The sequence below is a fragment of the Sapajus apella genome, unplaced genomic scaffold (assembly GCF_009761245.1).
Source record: "Sapajus apella isolate SASKATOON/1434 unplaced genomic scaffold, GSC_monkey_1.0 scaffold3, whole genome shotgun sequence".
Lineage (NCBI taxonomy): Eukaryota > Metazoa > Chordata > Mammalia > Primates > Cebidae > Sapajus > Sapajus apella.
This window is the reverse complement of record NW_022436943.1, coordinates 27841858-27860169: the sequence shown is the minus strand read 5'-3', so window position 1 is coordinate 27860169 and position 18312 is coordinate 27841858. Positions and strand designations below refer to the sequence as shown.

Below are 18312 nucleotides of genomic sequence, written 5' to 3'. Positions count from 1 at the left end.
CCCAGCCAAGATGTTTGATTTTAAATGTCAATTTGAATGTACAGTGTCTACGATAATAGATCAGAGAGAAAGTAAGAATATCTGTAATTAAAACAGGAAAAAATGAGTTAGTTACAAATACTGTATTCTTCAATGAAAGAAGGACGCAGATTAAGGATAAAACAGGAGTCTTATCAATGAGGCCACCTTTAAGGATCATTTTTCAGGGTAGCTAAAAGAAGCAATAATAAAGCTTTACACATATAACTAAAATGTTCACAATTAATCTAGTCCCAATACTTTTATTTGCAGAGTTCTCAAATCAAAAGTAAAAAATAATTATACATCAGGATTGTTAGGAATACCAATTATTTTACAACTGCCACTATGTGTTTCTTCTTCTCTGACACAACTGGCACAGATCCAGGCTTGCTGTGTTTAATACGATTCACTTCCCTAGAAATAAACAAAATATACAAAATATAAGCAAGTTTATGAGAACTCATTTTAAAGAAAACTTTCTCAGAAAAATCAAAGCATTTTCCTTCACTGGAAAAACACCTATTAAAAAAAATATTTTTTCACAATGAGAATAGGTAAAAGGGAGCAAGTACCAATAAATCAACTTTACTTATTTAATTGCTTCTTATCCTATTTACCTAACAGGATCCTTTACTAAGTTTAAAAAAAAAAAAAAAAAAAAAAACCTGCCACAGTTACTAAAATTTTCTAAAAGTGATTCTACTGAAACATCTACTCAAAGATAGAAAAATGACAGCCATTTGCATAGTCTAATTGAAAAAAAAACTCTTAGAATTTCAATGCATGACTTCAAGTATTTCAAAGAGAAGAATATTTCACAGGGGAAATGGTGAAATAGCTCTGCTATTGGTGGCAGTAGTTCTGCTCTATACCCAAAATGACAGATGTCACGTTATTAATAAAGCACATTAGAAAACTTTTTACTTAAGAAAAGAGCCCTATAGATTAATTCTTTGCATTCTTTAACTTGGAAAATACCCAAACTCTCTTAATTCCAACTACATCAGAAATTATTTTTTAAAACATTATTTACAATAGTTTTCTAATATAAGCAAAAGTGTTCTCTTATTTCGGTAATTCATCTTCATTGTTTGTCCTTTAAACATATTCTTAAAAACAGGTAATGGAAATTCTCCATTCTCAGATAGTCACTGCTTCCCCCTTTATTGGGAAAAGAAAAAAAAAAAGGCCTTCTGTAGAAGTCTTCAAATACATCACTCATGTACAATAATAGCATGTAGACTACTCCCTTGAATGGTAGTTGTTTGTTGGTGGTGAGATAAGAGAAGAAGTCAGAAAAGGGTAATGAGATAGAGGCAAATGCCTCAAAACATACTTCCGTCGACGAGCTTCTTTCATGATGCGCTGTTCCTGAATTTGGCTGTAGATAGATTTTGGTAGATGTCGATGACGAGCTATACGTTTTATATGAGGATGATGCTGAAATTTTTCCTTCAATTTCTGGTTATAATCCTTGGCTGCTTTTTCTCGCGATGTAAGCTGAAAATACACATTTGGGTATCTTGATGAATAGTGTGTTCTTTGTTTTGCTTCCGTATAACAAAGCTAGAAAGCACCCTTTTCCCCCGAACCTAAACTTTTATGATATGCAACCAAAACTTCCAATGTATTTCTGCACTTTAAGGCAACACACCTGCCATGTAGATAGATGCCACCTAGTAGAAAGCAGCAGTGCTAAAGGAGTAGGGCTCTAAGGACCACTGAGTTGCATCTTCCCTAAATCACTCGCTCAAATTTTGGGGGTAGGTAGGGAGGTGTGTTAAACATAGTGAAACATAAAAGAAAAACTAAGTATCTAATTTCATAAAAACTAGCCTTTGTTTAACAAATGTTAAGGATGATACAATTTAGAGGAACATTTAACGATGGACCTAGGCACAATGCAATATTTACCAATGATTAAACCTAAAACAAAATTGTCTTTGATTTTCCTACCAGGGCTAAGTAGAAAATAATTCACACTCATGCTTTCCTTCTTACACTTAATATTTATTTCTGATATAAACACTCTGTATGTTTCTTACAGAAAATACGGGACATTTAGAAAAACATCAAGAACAAAACAAAATCAACCATAATCCCATATCCTAGAGGTAACCAGCCAATAACAACTGCTTTTTTTTTCATGAAATCTTTTTTAAAGTCTAGGCTTTCTGTACTTATTAAATATGTTCCATTTTGTCTGTGATATTAAAAGATCTCACAGGAACTTGCAGCCTTTGAGTTGCTGGATGACTATTTCTCTAACAAAAGAGATACAAGCTCTAAGTTCCAGGCTTCTAGTTCCTGCATCTTCTGTCCCTACCTCAAAGAAAACACAAAGAACCAAAAAGACTCAACATTCTCAAACATCTGAATTAACAAAGGTATTCTGAAGGTCTTAAATGTCAATTTGAATGTACAGTGTCTACAATAATAGACTAGATTGAAACAAACAATTATCAATACAACTTTGTCAGTTTATTGCTAACTTATTTTTTTATCACAGCTATGGCAATTTGATCAAAATATCTAAAAGTACTTCAAATAAAGTTTCGCAATGTAAAAGTTTCTAACAAAATTAGAAATCAGCTTTATGACAATAAAAGAAAATGAGTCATCTTACCACACCCAATTTTTCAGAAGCATTAGCTTTCCATAGGCGAATGTTCATTTCATCAGATCCACACATAATATACTTGCTATCAGAAGTCCATTTTACACAGATAACATGTTGCATTCGCTTTGTGTGATACACCTCCCTATAGAAAAGGAATTAAGTTAAAACCCTTTGGATTTTTGTACAGATATTCTTTGAGTAATCACTGCCTATTAAGTATCAGGATATCATTTCCAAGTCCTATAGGAGTATAAAATAAAAATTCCAATTCTTGTCAATGTATTTTTATTGAACTCAACAAACAAGGTTCTGTGTTAAGTGCTGGGGTATTAAACAAGTTTCTGCTCTCAGAGAACTTATTATCTAGTAAGAGAAATAAATATGAACAAACTAAGCAAAACCAGATGTACAGAAAAGTTCACAGAATAACTGAAAGTATAAAATGCAAATAAAATATGATGTTCAACTGAGGTAATTTTGTAACAATAAGAAAGGACTTCTCTTAAAAGGCCCCTTCTCCCTACCAAATCAATTCAGGTCAAAACACTTTTTTCCCCCTCATTTTGCTGAAAAGAAAGAAATGCAGTGATCTTCAAAGAGTATCTCCTGATAAGTTGATTCTAATGTCAGATTTTTGTTTTGGTTAAATTGTTTAAAAACTTACTTAATTACAGCAGCCTGGCCAACATGGTGAAACCTCATCTCTACTAAAAATACAAAAATTCGCTGGGCATGGTAGTGCACGCCTATAATCCCAGCTACTCTGGAGGCTGAGGCAGGAGATTCACCTGAACCTGGGAGGCAGAAGTTGTAGTGAGCCGTGATCGCGCTACTGCACTCCAGCCTGCAGCCTGCACGACAGAGTGAGACTCAGTCTCAAATAAAAAAAAAAAAAAAGCTTAAAGTGAGTTGATGATTTACATGTGTGAAAAGAAAGGGAGGGCTACAGAAGTGTCTGATAAGTTGAGGCAAGAATCATTTAATAAATGGAGATGTAAAATATCATACCTATTTGGAAAGGCTGTGAAGCATGCTAGGTGAATTCACAGGTGATACTATATTGGTAAGTGTTAAGGAGGGCATTAAAAAGCAAGTAAAATACAAGGTCAGAAAAAATAAGATGAAACTTCTGAAGAAATAAATTTTCTGAATCTGGATTATATTATTCAAAATGCAGACCACAGAAAGAGAAAGGAAACAGGCTCAGTAAACTGTGCACAGTAAAAGAAAACTCAAACAGAATAACTAAACCAACTATAATTCATATCTGTAAACAATCTCTCAAGTAGGCAAGGTGCAGTAGCTCACACCTGTAATCCCAGCTCTTTGGTGGGAGGATTACTTGAGCCCAGGAGTTTGAGACCAGCCTGAGTAACACAGGGAGACCCCATTGCTACTAATGACAAATTTTAAAAATTAGCTAGGTGTGGCGCTGCTCAGGAGGCTGAGGTAGGAGGATCACTTGAATCCAGGAGATAGGGGCTGCAGTGAGCCATTGCGGCATCACTGCACTCTAGCCTTGGTAACAGAGCGAGACTCCATCTCAAAAAAAAAACAACAGAACTCTCAAGTAAACTCACAAAACTAGTCTTTTACACTGTTTCTGATAGGTATGTTTTAAGCACTTTGATTAACCATAAGAAATTTATTTTTAAAAGTGGGGGATAGTTAAAAAGAAAGTCCTATTAAAATGAAAACTAGACGAGACAGACTGCTTTTTCTTCTCCCCCACAATGCTCTGCTTTTGAAGACTCATTTCTTCTAATTTCTACATACTTAAAAGGCCCTTTTTTTCCAGCAGTAAAATGTGTTTAAAGTAGGGAAATTCAATCAGGGTTCTGTAACCATTAAACATAATCTGTTCATGCAGTAGGCTAGTCAAATCCAATGGTTAGTCACTTAAGTAACTGAGAATCCTCCTTAATGGTAAACTATGCTGAGATCTTAACTGCTAAATATGTTTATGTCTGTATATATGCTAGGTTTATTGCGCTCACTCAAAGTTCTACTATTAAGAGATAAATACATTTTTAAAGGCTTAAACTCTTTATATACATAGTCACACTGATTTTTCCATGTGAACACTATTAATTTGTTTGCTTAGTAAATATTGAATGAAATTCCAACAGAAGCCTACTTTCAAACACTGACTTAACTGTAGTTTTAAAAACTTTACTCAAAATTTACTTTAAAAATACTATGCGTTAGCCATTTTAAGGCCTTTAAAGAAAAACATTTTTGAAATACAGGTTATTCACCCAAGCATGAGTTATTCGATGTTTATAATGATAGAGAACAAAACACAGAAACAAATTAGAACTAGCTTTCAAACAGATAAAGGCAAATATCAGACGGAACAGAAACACAATAGGATGTAATACATATTAAGACTGTGATTACAAAATCTTCAAATGACATCAGGATACAATTCCTTGGAAATGAAATATAAGAACGCTTTTACAGAATTTTTGAATAACATGAGCTTTCTAGCTAGACCTACATTTAGCTGTCCACACTAGCTTTGGAATAATACAGCCTGAACTCAGCTGGTGGGCCCTTGGGATCATAGGTACCTACACAGTCCCATTTTTTTCTTTGTTCTCTTCTCATTCTTTGTGTCTGCTATATACCATGTTAGAAAAATATTACGCTACTACCTTTGGAAGTTGTGGTGCCAAGAAATGATGGAGGACCACATTCTCTTGATTCTCAACATTTTCCAGAGGTGTGAGAAAAATGGAAGCTAACAGTCTTGCTTTGGGCCTAACTGAATAATCCCAGAAAACCATTTATGACAATTTGGAGAACATCAAGGCAGAAAAGAAGCAACAGTCACATAGGAACACATAGGAGGAGCTCTACAACAGAAATGATGAAATAAAGATCAAAGTCATCAGAACACTCCTGTCAACATGCTTCTAACTTAAGCACCTACATAATCAGATAAACAGTGATGATTACAATTATCTGCTGACAATCAATGATGATACATGGTTTAGAAATCAATATGGCTTCCCCAAATTACAATGGAAAAAGACAAATATCACAAGTAAAACAGTAAAGAGTTAGATAAGTAGATTGGCTATGACCATAATCCTCCAATTTTCATAATTTTTTGAGAAAAAATATTTCCATTTATTTGGATTTATTTTATGCATGCTTCCAGGAACACATCTAAAGCATTACTAAGAAACAATGGCAATATGTATAACAGGTCTTTGTAAACCATAATTCACTACACAGGGGGCTGTATCTTATACAGGACTTAAGTTTTAAAGTCAGTCTGTAAAGCAAAAAAATCGAGAACAAAATTCCCCTTGCAAACTCCTTAAAAATGCCATCATTTTCTGTAAACTACCTCTATACAAAAATATGTATTTAATAGATGCATAAATACTGTATTTAATAACATAATATGTAGTAAAGAGCCAAACTGTACAAAACAACACAATACAAATCTTAAACATTAGAATCATACTCAACGTGCTTACAGAATTAGACACACACACGAGACTATGGGACAGCTGCGTATTCAAATCTCCTACCTCTCGATCAACCAAGGCATACAACTACTAAAGTAAAACAGAAGGAGAACAGTCTTGACAATTTAAACTTACTTTTCTTTTTTAATTTTTGTTTTGTTACATAGAGTTGGATTTAAAGAAGTAAAAAATAACAAATGTAAGGTACTATTATTAATTTTTCTTAAACTGTATTGGGGCAAAAAACTTTATCTATTAAACTTCAGGTACCCTCTCAGAAAAGATAAATAATAATCAGGACAAAGAAAAATCAAACAAAAATAGTCATATGACATTTTGGTCAATGATAGACTTCATATACAACATTGGTCCATTAAGATTACAATAATGGATTTTTATTGTACTTTTCCTATGTTTAGATATGTTTACATAAACAAATAACACTGTGTTACAATTGCTCACAGTATTCAGCACAATAACATGCTGAACAGATTTGTAGTCCAGGAGCAACAGGCTACAACATATGACCACATACGCTAAGTGCGCAGCAAGTTATACCATCTAGTTTTAAGTGTACTCTATGATGTTCACACAATGATGCAATAGCCTAACAACTCATTTCTCAGAATGTATCCCCATTGTTAAGTGACATATAAATATAAATGGCTTACTGGTAGGCACATACCTGCTTCGACTTTTGTCTACAGGAAAGATTCGAATAGATTTATCAAAACTAGCAGACACAAACTCTTTCCCAGTGGGAGAGTAATCCACATCAAGGACTGCTGATACATGATCCATATGGACCATTACAGGAGTGTCCAGTGCACGCATATCAAAAGTATATAAACTGTAAAAGAATTTTAAATATTTGACACACATTTCTAGAAAGATGCCACATACAGTGCTAAAAGATACCAGTCAAAATAAGACCCATTAGCAAAACAATGCAATCTAAACAAAAAGCTCAATGCCGTACACAAGCAGGTGACGGATAAGGAAAAATTTCAACAGTTTTTTATGATTCCTTAAGACTCCACTTACATATACACCAACACATTTTCCTCCTTATAAATCTCATTGTAGAAAATGTGAAAATTTCAAAAAAGTACAGAGTACAAAAATTAGCCTTAATTCTACTACCCAGAGGCCAATTATTTAGTGCAGCATAATTTTTAAAAAACCTTTTCATCATACTATTTAAATACATATTTTTAATAAAACTGAAATAATACTATATAAAGCTTTATATTCTGATACTTCATTTAGCATATTAATGAGCATTACCCATGTTATTAAACAATCTTTGAAAAGATTTTAATGGCTACATATATAAATTCAAATAATTTATTTCCCTATATTTTAATAGTTTCCAATATTTTTTTATAAATAATGCTTAATAAAATCCCAATGTTTGGATTTTTGGCATTCAATCTTTAACTGAATGAGGCAGATTCAATTAAATCTGGACAGATTCCTACAAGTAAGACTGTTAAGTCTAAAGGCATGAGCATTTTTAAGGCTTGATTTGAGTTGCCAAACCACTGCCAACACAGCTGCTCTAATTTATACTCCTATTGGTGATATGTAAGAGTAAACACGGCCTTTCAAAGGGTCTATCAAAATGAGAAGACTATATTTTATGCACAATTGGTAAAAACAGTGACTTTATGAGTTTCAAGATTCAACAATTCTTAATCTAACAGCTAAAAGAATAGTGCTTAAAATGAGCCCACATGAACAATGGACAAGAGTAAATATAGCATTATTGTGACCAAGTTCGTAATGTAAAAACCTTGAAGATGCTAAGATTAGTGAGTGGAAGTTTGAGAAGAGGGTATCTACATAGTTTCAAAGTATCTCAGCAAAGATATATAACAATTACAAAAGGAAAAAGTAGTAATCTTTAGTGGAAAAACCTGGCAGACACCACCCCAACCAAATGATCAAGGTTAACGTTACCAGTAGTAAGATGTATTGACCACTGCTTTACAGCTCCTGCCTAAAAGCAATGGTTTTCAACCACCATTGTTTTGTTCCAGCAAAGTGTTTTTTAGTAAGTTGCTTTATTTCTCCATGGGAAAAATGATAAGAATTCCAATTCTAAGCATGTAAATTTGTTTAGATGGAAAATATTTAAATAAACAAAGTTCCACATTATAGGATTAATTAGGGATCATGTATTCTAACCCTCCTACAGATGTTGAAACTATGGTACAGAGTTATTTTAAATGATAAGTTTATACAGTAATTACTGGTCGGCCTAGAGTTGAACTTAGGTTTCTAATTCAGAATGATTAGAATAGCTAAAAGGCAATAAAAGAAAAACATACAAATATAGAAAAGGGATACAAAAGCAAGATCATTTTCAAGAAAGAGCAACTGCTCTACTCTAACAGTCACTTATAAGGGATATGCTCTTTATTTCAGGTGGCACATGTAATTCTTTACAAGGCAAGAAATGACAAATTCCAAGATACTCTGAAAAAAGATATCTTGCTAAAATAGCTTATTAGAACATTCTTTTAAAACCCTAATAAGGTTGGTCACAATAATGCTGTATTACTCTTGTCTTTTATTGCCTTTAACTGGAACAATGTCGCTTAATTTCAAAACATCAATAAAGGTTAAAAAAAAAGTTTCAATTACTGTGGTTTGGTACTGCTAGTTGATGAGAGTCTAAGTGAGCTTCTATTTATTTATTTATGGACCAGGGTCTTGTTCTGTGGGCCAGGCTGGAGTGCAGTGGCCCAATCACAGCTCACTGAACCTCAAACTCCTGGACTGAACTTCTTTTTAGTAGAAAGTCATAAAAAATGTTTTTAGCTGGAACTACTAAAACATCCTAAAAGGAATCCTTTTATGAGCTAATACTGCTACATTTTTGCTTTCAAATCTATATAGCGGAACATAAAATACAGATCTGAAGTTCAATCCACCAACAAACTTCCACCTTCTTAAAAAAACATATATTAAGAACCTATCAAAGGCACAGCACTATAACAAATGCTTTGGATAAAAAAAGATAAGACACCCTTTCCTCATGGAGAGATTAATCTCCCTGCTTTAATATCTTGAAAAGGGGATAACAAATATGTCCTACCCACCTTATATCAATACTGAAAAGGTAACTATAATTTTTCTTTCGTCTTACTGAAAAGTGATAGCTGATAACATGACTACATGAGTATCAGCTACCTGATACTCACTGCAAACACAAACACTGCAGGCAGATATTTTCACTTCCATTAAAACATGTACGGTTCAGTCATTACCTATAGGATCTACAACAAAGATCAGCCAACTTCTTCTGTAAAGGGCCAAATAGTAAACATTTTCAGCCAAGTGGGCCATAAGGTCTCTGCCGCAACTCTTCAACTCAGGCATTACAGCACAAACGCAGTCATATCCAATATATAAGAATAAATGGGTATGGCCAGTTCAACGGAACTTTATAAAAACAGGTAACAGAAAGCATTTGGTCTACTAGTTGTTTACTGTCCCTGGTTTACATCATTCTAAATACTGAGAAAATAAATATTTTTCTAAGAAGTTCTTCTCCAATTTGGAACATTTTTTAAAGCTAAACAAATGATAGTTTTCAAACTTATATTTAAAGGTATAGCTACCTAGTGGTACATATTTTATTAGTACGACTTATTTGATTAAGCCATTTCTGATAGAAATACACAAGTTTTTAAAAGAGGGAAACTTACTTATAATCTTCATTTGCCGCTGTAAAAATGAAAGCTTCCATAGGGTTCCAACAAATTGTATTTGTTCTCATGTCTAATATAACCTGAGAAAGGAAGCATATGCTATCACATTACCATGAAATGAATTACCCCTAAAATGGATAAATTTCCCACTTCCTTTCCTTTTTTGTCCCCACTAATTTAAGAAAATATTTCATAAACACCTATTATGTGTATAGTACTCAGCTCAGTGCAATGGGAAGAGAAATCAATCAGTAATTGCTTCCTGAATACACAGGCAGAGTAGTAAATATAAAAACAGAAATGCTTAACTGCTGATCCCCTAATCTCAAACAACTTATAGTTTAGTCAGAAAAATGAGACAGATAATAAAAGTTAAAATATAAACAATAAAGTAACAAATGACTAAGTACCAAGATAGGGGCAAAATTAATGGTGAGCTTAGGGTTAATGTAGAGAAGAACTGTTTCAAAAGACAAGTATGATTTGAACTGATCTGTGAAGGATCAGTAATTTAGTGTTTCTTAATGGGAACACTATTGGCATTTTGAGGAAGATTATCTTTTGTTGTGGATATCTACTGCAGGATGTTTTGCCTCTCAGGGACCTCCCACCAAATGTCCCTCTTGCATTCCCAAAACTGTTCCTGCAACCCCCTACAAACCCTGATTGAGAACTACTACATCTATGAGAGAAAGGATAAAAGAAACGTTGATAGACTAGTAGACGGAGCAAAGAAACAACTAAAAGTAGCAGCGTCTAACAATCTTTACATGTGACAAACCCCAATTCAATGTTACCTTACTGACTACAAGAAATAAAAGAATTGCTAACTAGAACCAGATTTCAGAGCACCTTGAAAGTCAGGCTACAGTTTTTTTTAACCTAAAATTAATAGAGCACCATTAAAAACTGAGAATGTGCAAAGCTGGAGGCAATAATAATGAAAAATAAACTAAATTAAAAAAAAAAAAAACAGAATGAGAGGTAGGTGGGAGGGGGCATAAATGATCATTTATTAAAATACCTCATGTTAGCACTGCTAAATGCTTAAAGTATCCATGTTTTATTCTCACCAAAGGGCTGCGAGATAGTTATCAATACCACCATTTTACAGAAGAAACACAGATTAGGTTACCTGCTTAAAGTCTAAGACCGAAGTTCATATAGGATCTTCCTATTAAATCACAAGAATGAGTGAAATGACAAAAGTGGTACTTTGGAAAGATTAAAAGCATTTCTTTTGTATGTGGATTATGACAACAGATTTGTGGCATATGAATGATGTCCAACCCTTTCTGTCACTCAAAATTCTAGTACCTGAAATGAACTTTTTAACCTTGTACTTAGGATGGTACTCTTTTCCTTACTTACAGACAATATTTCTCTCCCTCTTGAGTTAGGTTAAGGTTGTATTATTAGCTTTGGTATCTAAGTCCTGAAATTACTACTTCAGAATTGTTAGGAAATCTGTTACTTTGATCAGGATAGTGCTTGCCTAAATGTCGAACTAGTATTGATCGGCATGTAACTGAACAAATAAGCTGATATGTGAATCAGTTCTAAAACGTCCTAGAATAAAATACTGTACATTTTATAGGATAATCATGGGGCTTGAAGTATTATTACACTGTTAAGTAATAAGATGTAATACCTTTAAGAACTTTCAATTCAGTAAGTATTAATTAGATGCCTAAAATACACTGGCATCATGGAAGACACAAGGATGATGACTAGGATACAATACCTAGTAGAAATTTAAGAGTCTCTAAAAAGCTACGGGGAGCTAAAAGAACATGACTATACTATCATCATGGAGGGTTCTAAGAACATCTGTACGAAAAAAAGGTTTTTAATTCTGAGAAAATATTTGCTCCATATTTTCAGTCACTCTATTTACAGAGGAATATAATGCCAACTGTATAAACCAAAAGTCAAAACTGAAACTCACCTTTTTCAAAGGAGTAGCTTGCCTCATATCATATAGTACTATATTCCTGTCAGACGCACAACTTCCCAAGAGAAATGTCTAAAAACAAGTATAACAATCACCAGTTAAGAGCCAGGCTTGGCAGCAAACCACATCCATTCAATGAACAAATGATTTAATTGCCCTTAATATATATGTTAAAAAATAAAGTCAATTTTAAGATGGTACAATAAATCATCCATAATCTCAGCAACTTAAACCAAGTATTTTCATTGTAAAATCTCCATGCATTTTATTTATTTATTTATTTATTTATTTAGAGGCATAGTCTTGCTCTGTTGCCCAGGCTGGAGTACAGTGGCACGATCTTGGCTCACTGCAACCTCCACCTCCCAGTTCACGTAATTCTCGTGCCTCAGCCTCTGGAGTAGCTGGGATTATAGGGGTGCACCACCATGCCCGGCTAACATTTTGTATTTTTAGTAAAGACATGTTTTCGCCATATTGCCCAGGCTAGTCTTGAATTCCTAACCTCGGGTGATCCACTCACCTCAGCCTCCCAAAATGCTAGGATTACAGGTATGAGCCACCTCGCCCAGTCCCCATGCATGTATTTTAGATGCCAGTGATAATGCACAGATAATACTGTGTTCTAATTTGCAATAAAATATATTTTACTTATCCATTCTTCAACTTAAGACTTGTTTCCTGTTTTTTTTACTATTATAAGTAATACTTCAATAAACATTTCCTAACATTTAGCTCTTCTTCTGAATTATTTCCTTAGGATAAAATTTCAAGAGTGACATTACTGAATCAAAAGGTATGAACAATTTTATGGCTTTTGATATTTAGGGCTAATTATTTTCCAAAAAGTTGTATCAGTATACACTACTATGTGGGAATACATCTATTTTAATGCAACTGGGCAGCACGGGGTAGTGTCATTTACAAGTTAATACCTGAATGACAGTATTTCCTAGCTATATAAATTTATTGTTTTATTAGTAGTTAAATATTTGTTAACTCTCTGTATAAATTAGGCCTGTCTTTTGCCCAACTGTTTAACAATTTTTCTAATTATTTTACTTGTAAATCAGTTATAAACGTGCAAGATATTTACATAACCCCTTGGCATTAAGTAAAAATAAGCCCTCTATCATCCAGTAGATCTCTGAACTCTTCTCTTTGTATCATCATTCCTCCTCACTCATGGTCCTGACACTCAAAATTCTTAGCATCTGCCTACAATTATTTCCTATGGCAAGTATGGGGGCAGCAAGAAGAGCTATTTACTAAATAGTTACATGGCCAGCTAACTCCTCCTACTGTGTGTACACAGTTCAAATAACACATCATAAAGCTAATGTTACAATCATAATTTCCTCAGTCCTTTCTGAAAGCCTGCTGTCTTAATGGCTGCATTTCTGAGACTTCCCCTAGTGAGGTCCCTCAGCTTTTCTTGGATTCTCATTATGTCACCTTAGGGTCTGACCAGGTTCCATTTCTCAAAAGAAAGACTTTGATGTGAACAAAGCAAAACAATCTATCTTGACTGAATGTCAACTTTCACACTGTAAAATGTGCCAATGATCAGCATAAACTTTTGGCTTTACCAGAATTCTAGGCTTTAATATTTTAAGAGAAAATTAATTATTAATGATTAGAGGAGACAAAAACAAATACACTCCATTTGTTCACAGCAACATGCCCTTTCCATTAAGTATAACATAAGATAAGAGACATGTACACCATTTACTTTTACCACTAAGTTCATAAGGTTAATAATAATTTTTTTAAAACACAGCTGAACAAATACAGCTGTTACACAGGCAAGTTTGAAAAACAGGGTCACTAGATCATCCCTAATAATTATGATTTTAGAATTGGCAATTAACTCTTCTGACACAGATGTTGACCAAAGTAGAAAAGCAAAAGATTTTTTTGTTCCTCCTCTAAATAGTAAGAACCAAGTTTAATAAGTAATACCATCACCATCTTAAATTCAATAACACTTTTAAAAAATGTTCACTTGTTATCAACTTTTACACTCAAAACAAACCTATGAAGTACACTGGGAGATATAATCAATCTCACTTTATAAAGAAATAAAGAAAATATCCACTTGTAAAACAATGAAAAGCCACGTTTGCAGGAAACAGTTTGGCTTCACTTCACACCAGTTAGGACATAAAATATTCCTACAACTTGCTTATGTTTGTAGCTTGCTTCTGTTCAGTGTCACCTTGGCCCTGCTCTGCAAAGGCAGCTGCCTTTCCATGCCATCTCTCTTCTACAACCAAGGAGAACATAAGGAAGAAAATCGAGGATAGAGTGAGAAAGATAACAGAGACAGATACCAGACCTGGGATCAGAAAAGTTTCTGTAAAGGGCCACAGAGTAAGTATTTTAGGCTTTGTGGGCCACATAGTTTCTGTGGCAATTACTCAATTCTGCCATCATAGCACAAACGCAGCAACAGACAATATGTAAGCAAGAGAAGACAGCTCTCTTCTAGTAGAGCTTTATTTAAAAAAACAGGCAGTGGGCCACATGTGGCTCACAAATTGTAGTTTGCCAATCTGTTCTAGACCTGTGGCCTCTCTAGAAGGTGTGTGTGTAGGCATGTGGTAGCTGCAGTAAGAGAGTCCTCTGACTTCTCAGCAATACCTCAAGGCCAAGCTCACATGGCACTGCAGCATCTCATTTTCCAATACATCATACAAACAATTTTATACCTTGCTATTTTGACTTAACCTTACTTCGTACCTTTTGTCAGGTTAAGTCTTCAAGAGCATAACACTTGCATATTAGGATTTTTCTCTTATACCACCTAAAATGGTAGCCTCCCAATGACTATTAAAATTGGCTTATATATGTAGTGATTGCTTTGTCTTTCAGCAGGAAAAGGTATCCCTACTGAGTCTTTTGGACAATCAGTTCATCTATTATGTATTAAGAAAAAGTTCAGGGAAAGATCTGGAGTCCAAGGGCTACCTTGGCCTTCAGGGCAGCCTCCATTCCTAAACTCAGACCTGAATAGACAATATGTAGTGGCCAATCCCCAACTCTTCCCTTAGGCCTGGAGGAACTCGGAATCACAATTCAGACTTTTGAACAAAGAAAATATAACTATAACTAATTACCATGCAGTTCAATTATAATCACAAATGTTTTTATGAAGCATTGGTACCTTACCAATTACAAACAGACAAAATGATGCCCAATGCTCCTTCTTCTGACCTTCAAGGGGATTAGAAAAATCAACATTTTCCTAAATGTACAATGACATAATCTATGGAACATGAGGTTGAAAGCATGAATAAAACTAAAGTTAAACAGGACTATATTTGCTTGAATTTTACCCCAATGTGCAAATGCACATACCACTCCTCTAACAATGCTTAATTCTAGTAGCAGGGACTAAATTGCTGGGAAACACGTTGAGATTTGAGCAAAAGTATCAGAACTCAGACACAATCAGAAAAACTGACAAAATGCCAAAACACCATAAAAATTCAGATGTTTCCATCACACATTCAAAAGTTTCCTTAACAGAAACTGAAATTATTAAGCAATAATAAGGAAACAAAATGCAGAACATACTTAAAAAGAAAAAAATTACCTCAATTGGGTTAAATTTAACGCTACTTATACTGTCAAATCCCCAGGTCATTGAACATATAGGATTAGTTCTTTGTTCATCCCAAATGTCTACTTGCTGTCCACATGTGGCAAAAACAGCTTCTTTCCAGTGATGATCAATGCCAGTATACACTGTCTTTAAAGCAAAAAGGTTGTTATGAAGAGGTTTTTTTCATTACGAATTCAAATCTGCAGAAAAGTATTTCAAATATATTTATCCACACTATCATTTTTTTGAGAAAAACCCTGTTCACAAAGAAACTTCTTTGAAATCTTTACTTACAGGGGGAAACAACACCATAAAGAGACAAGACATTTTAAGAATGAAACCAATTTGTTTTAGAAATTACCAACATGTTTCCAACTACAAATTATCTCTACCTCATACTAATACCCCATTCCCCATCCCTTTAAGAACATGTAGAACTTCTTGAAACCTAAAGAACCTAAATATTATATACTAACCATAATATTGAAATGACAAAGTGATTTTTAAAATGCATATTTAATTTAAAGATTAAATCTAATTTTGGAATTGTCTGCTTAATATAAAAATGTAAACATTATAAAACATGGATAGGCCAAATGTTCTAAATTATACTTAAGCTAAAACTAAACTACATCATCTGATTTGCAGAATAATTTGGTAGAAATGTTAATAAGATTTATACATGATGCATTATACTATTACATTTCTTCATTTCCTAAAGGATTTTTTAAACTAATAAATTCTGAGTTTTGTGTTAGTTCTATGATGACATAAACCAGACAAGCTGAAGCATTTTCTGAACTTCTATCTTTTCCGCTATGGTCTTGCTATAGGAAATATTTCATTGTATTCTCTAGCTAAAAACAGAAATCAAGCTCTACTACAATGAATACCAAAAAAACTGTTAAAATTCTTTAGCACTGAAGGACCTTAACTGCATTAAATATTGCTTAAATGGGTCAATGGAGTCAACGATTACAGCCTAAAGTCTTTCTTACTTGCGTCTTCTTCCTCCTTTGAAAATTTTAACTATAAAATAATTTTAAATAAAAGAGAAGAATTTTAATAGGCAAGGTATTAGTCAGTTTACTTTTGTACCTTTCCTAATATTGTATGTAATGGCTCTTCCTCCTCTCCATAGCCTGGCCCATCCATTTTCCACTGCTTCACAGTTTTGTCATCACCAACCTAGAAATATTTGTTTTATTATGATGACAATAATGAACAGTTATAAATTAAAACTTGCCAAGACATATATCAAATTATCAGTATCTTGCTTAAAAAAGGTAACATACCGTATCATTCCAGTATTATACTTACTGATGCATTTATATCCCACTTTGTTTTAGTAAAGATTTGTGATAAATATATAAAGTATATAAAATTAAAAACAGTATAAGTAGAGCAAAAGAACCAAACAGGAACAAGAGTCAAGAACAAGTTAGGTCATGCATATTGTGATAAACATGGCATTTCAACTTAGAGAAAATATGGATTATAAAAAATGGTACTGTCATATCGGGTTGGTCATTTAAAAAGTTTAAGCCAATTTGATGCCTTACATGAAAATTCCAGATAGTTTTAAATGTAAAAAACAAAATGAAAAACACGAAAATACTAGAGAGAAGGCATTGTTACAATATTGAAATAGATAAAGCCCTTTTCTGCATGAACTGCAGAAACTACTAAGTCACTGGTTTTCAAACTGTGAACTTTGGGCCTCTGGAGGACCCTTAGAACTTTTCAGGGTCCACGTGGTCAAAACTATTTTCATTAATGTTAGTAAAGACATAGTTAGTCTTTTCACTGTGCTAACAGCTGCACAAATAGTAAAAAGCAACAGTGAGCAGAACTGTTGGCATGTTAGCCCAAATCAAGGCAAAGCAACAAACTAGGGTAATTTAGACATGGGTATTTGGGAGACATGTTTAAGCTATCAGATGAAAAAGACAACAAAACAACATATAATGTGGTCCGAGGTTGAAAACAAAGTCACCTATCTGGTACTGTACAACTACATATATGCCAAACTGCTAGTTTTAACTGAAAAGTTAACATTTATATATTAGATGTAATCTAGATCCACTTTTTGATAAAAAAACATTAACAAAGGTATATTTATCTATGGGAAGAGTATGAATATAGTTCTTTTCTTACAGCAAATTAAAAAAGGAAAACACTTCCTGCAAAACACTTTACAGTGCCCATGAGATGAGAACAGATAAGCGATCAGGAAAGGTTTTGCTATAAGATTAGATGGGGATGTCTTTTGTTGAGGATGCCAATGAACAAAATCCTTAACAACATCCTTATAATAGACAAAAAGTATTTAATAGGGCTACATCTTATTAACAATTCTGAATTTGAGCCACTGGCACTATATCAAAACTCAGTTCCAGAAACCTGATTATATTGGGAGAATGTAAGATATAATCTAGGTACCCAGATTTTGACTGATCTGGCTTGACCCAAAGAGATATTTTAGCAAGTATATAATACAGGATAAAACTGTGTCTCTGCGCATCCGATTCCTGAAGACAGCATCCCTCCATCAAGTTTCTGACAGTGTCTGCAAGCTCAAGACTGAACTTCCTTGTAAATGACCAAGCTGCTCTACAGTCTATTGAGAACCAACCTCAACAGACCACCGATTCTGAGAAAGGTGTTCTCATTTTATAGAAATGAGTAGCCAAACAAGAATAAATGACTGGCTAGAACATCTCATCTCCAGGCTGGTTAAGCTGAAGAAGGCACTGTTGGTATTACAAACTGTGATATCTTAGTGACGTTTACATAATAAAAGTTTATCTTTTACAACACAATGTACTAAATTTTTTAAAAACATTAAGTGTTAAAGTTGAACAAGTAGTTTTCAAATGTGTCTTACCTCTGACAAAGCACACATTACC

The 18312-nt window shown here is 33.8% G+C and overlaps 1 protein-coding gene across 1 annotated transcript in view; it reads right to left on the bottom strand.

Annotated features, from left to right (window-relative positions):
* Window positions 1-252: 252 nt before the first annotated feature.
* Window positions 253-18312, bottom strand: part of DCAF13 (DDB1 and CUL4 associated factor 13) — a 26200-nt gene continuing 8140 nt past the window's right edge. Inside the window, 8 exon segments of the mRNA XM_032245816.1 lie at window positions 253-435; window positions 1358-1521; window positions 2648-2783; window positions 6809-6973; window positions 9840-9922; window positions 11791-11868; window positions 15395-15550; window positions 16502-16591. Coding sequence (XP_032101707.1) covers window positions 348-435; window positions 1358-1521; window positions 2648-2783; window positions 6809-6973; window positions 9840-9922; window positions 11791-11868; window positions 15395-15550; window positions 16502-16591 — 960 coding nt within the window. The 3' untranslated portion in view covers window positions 253-347.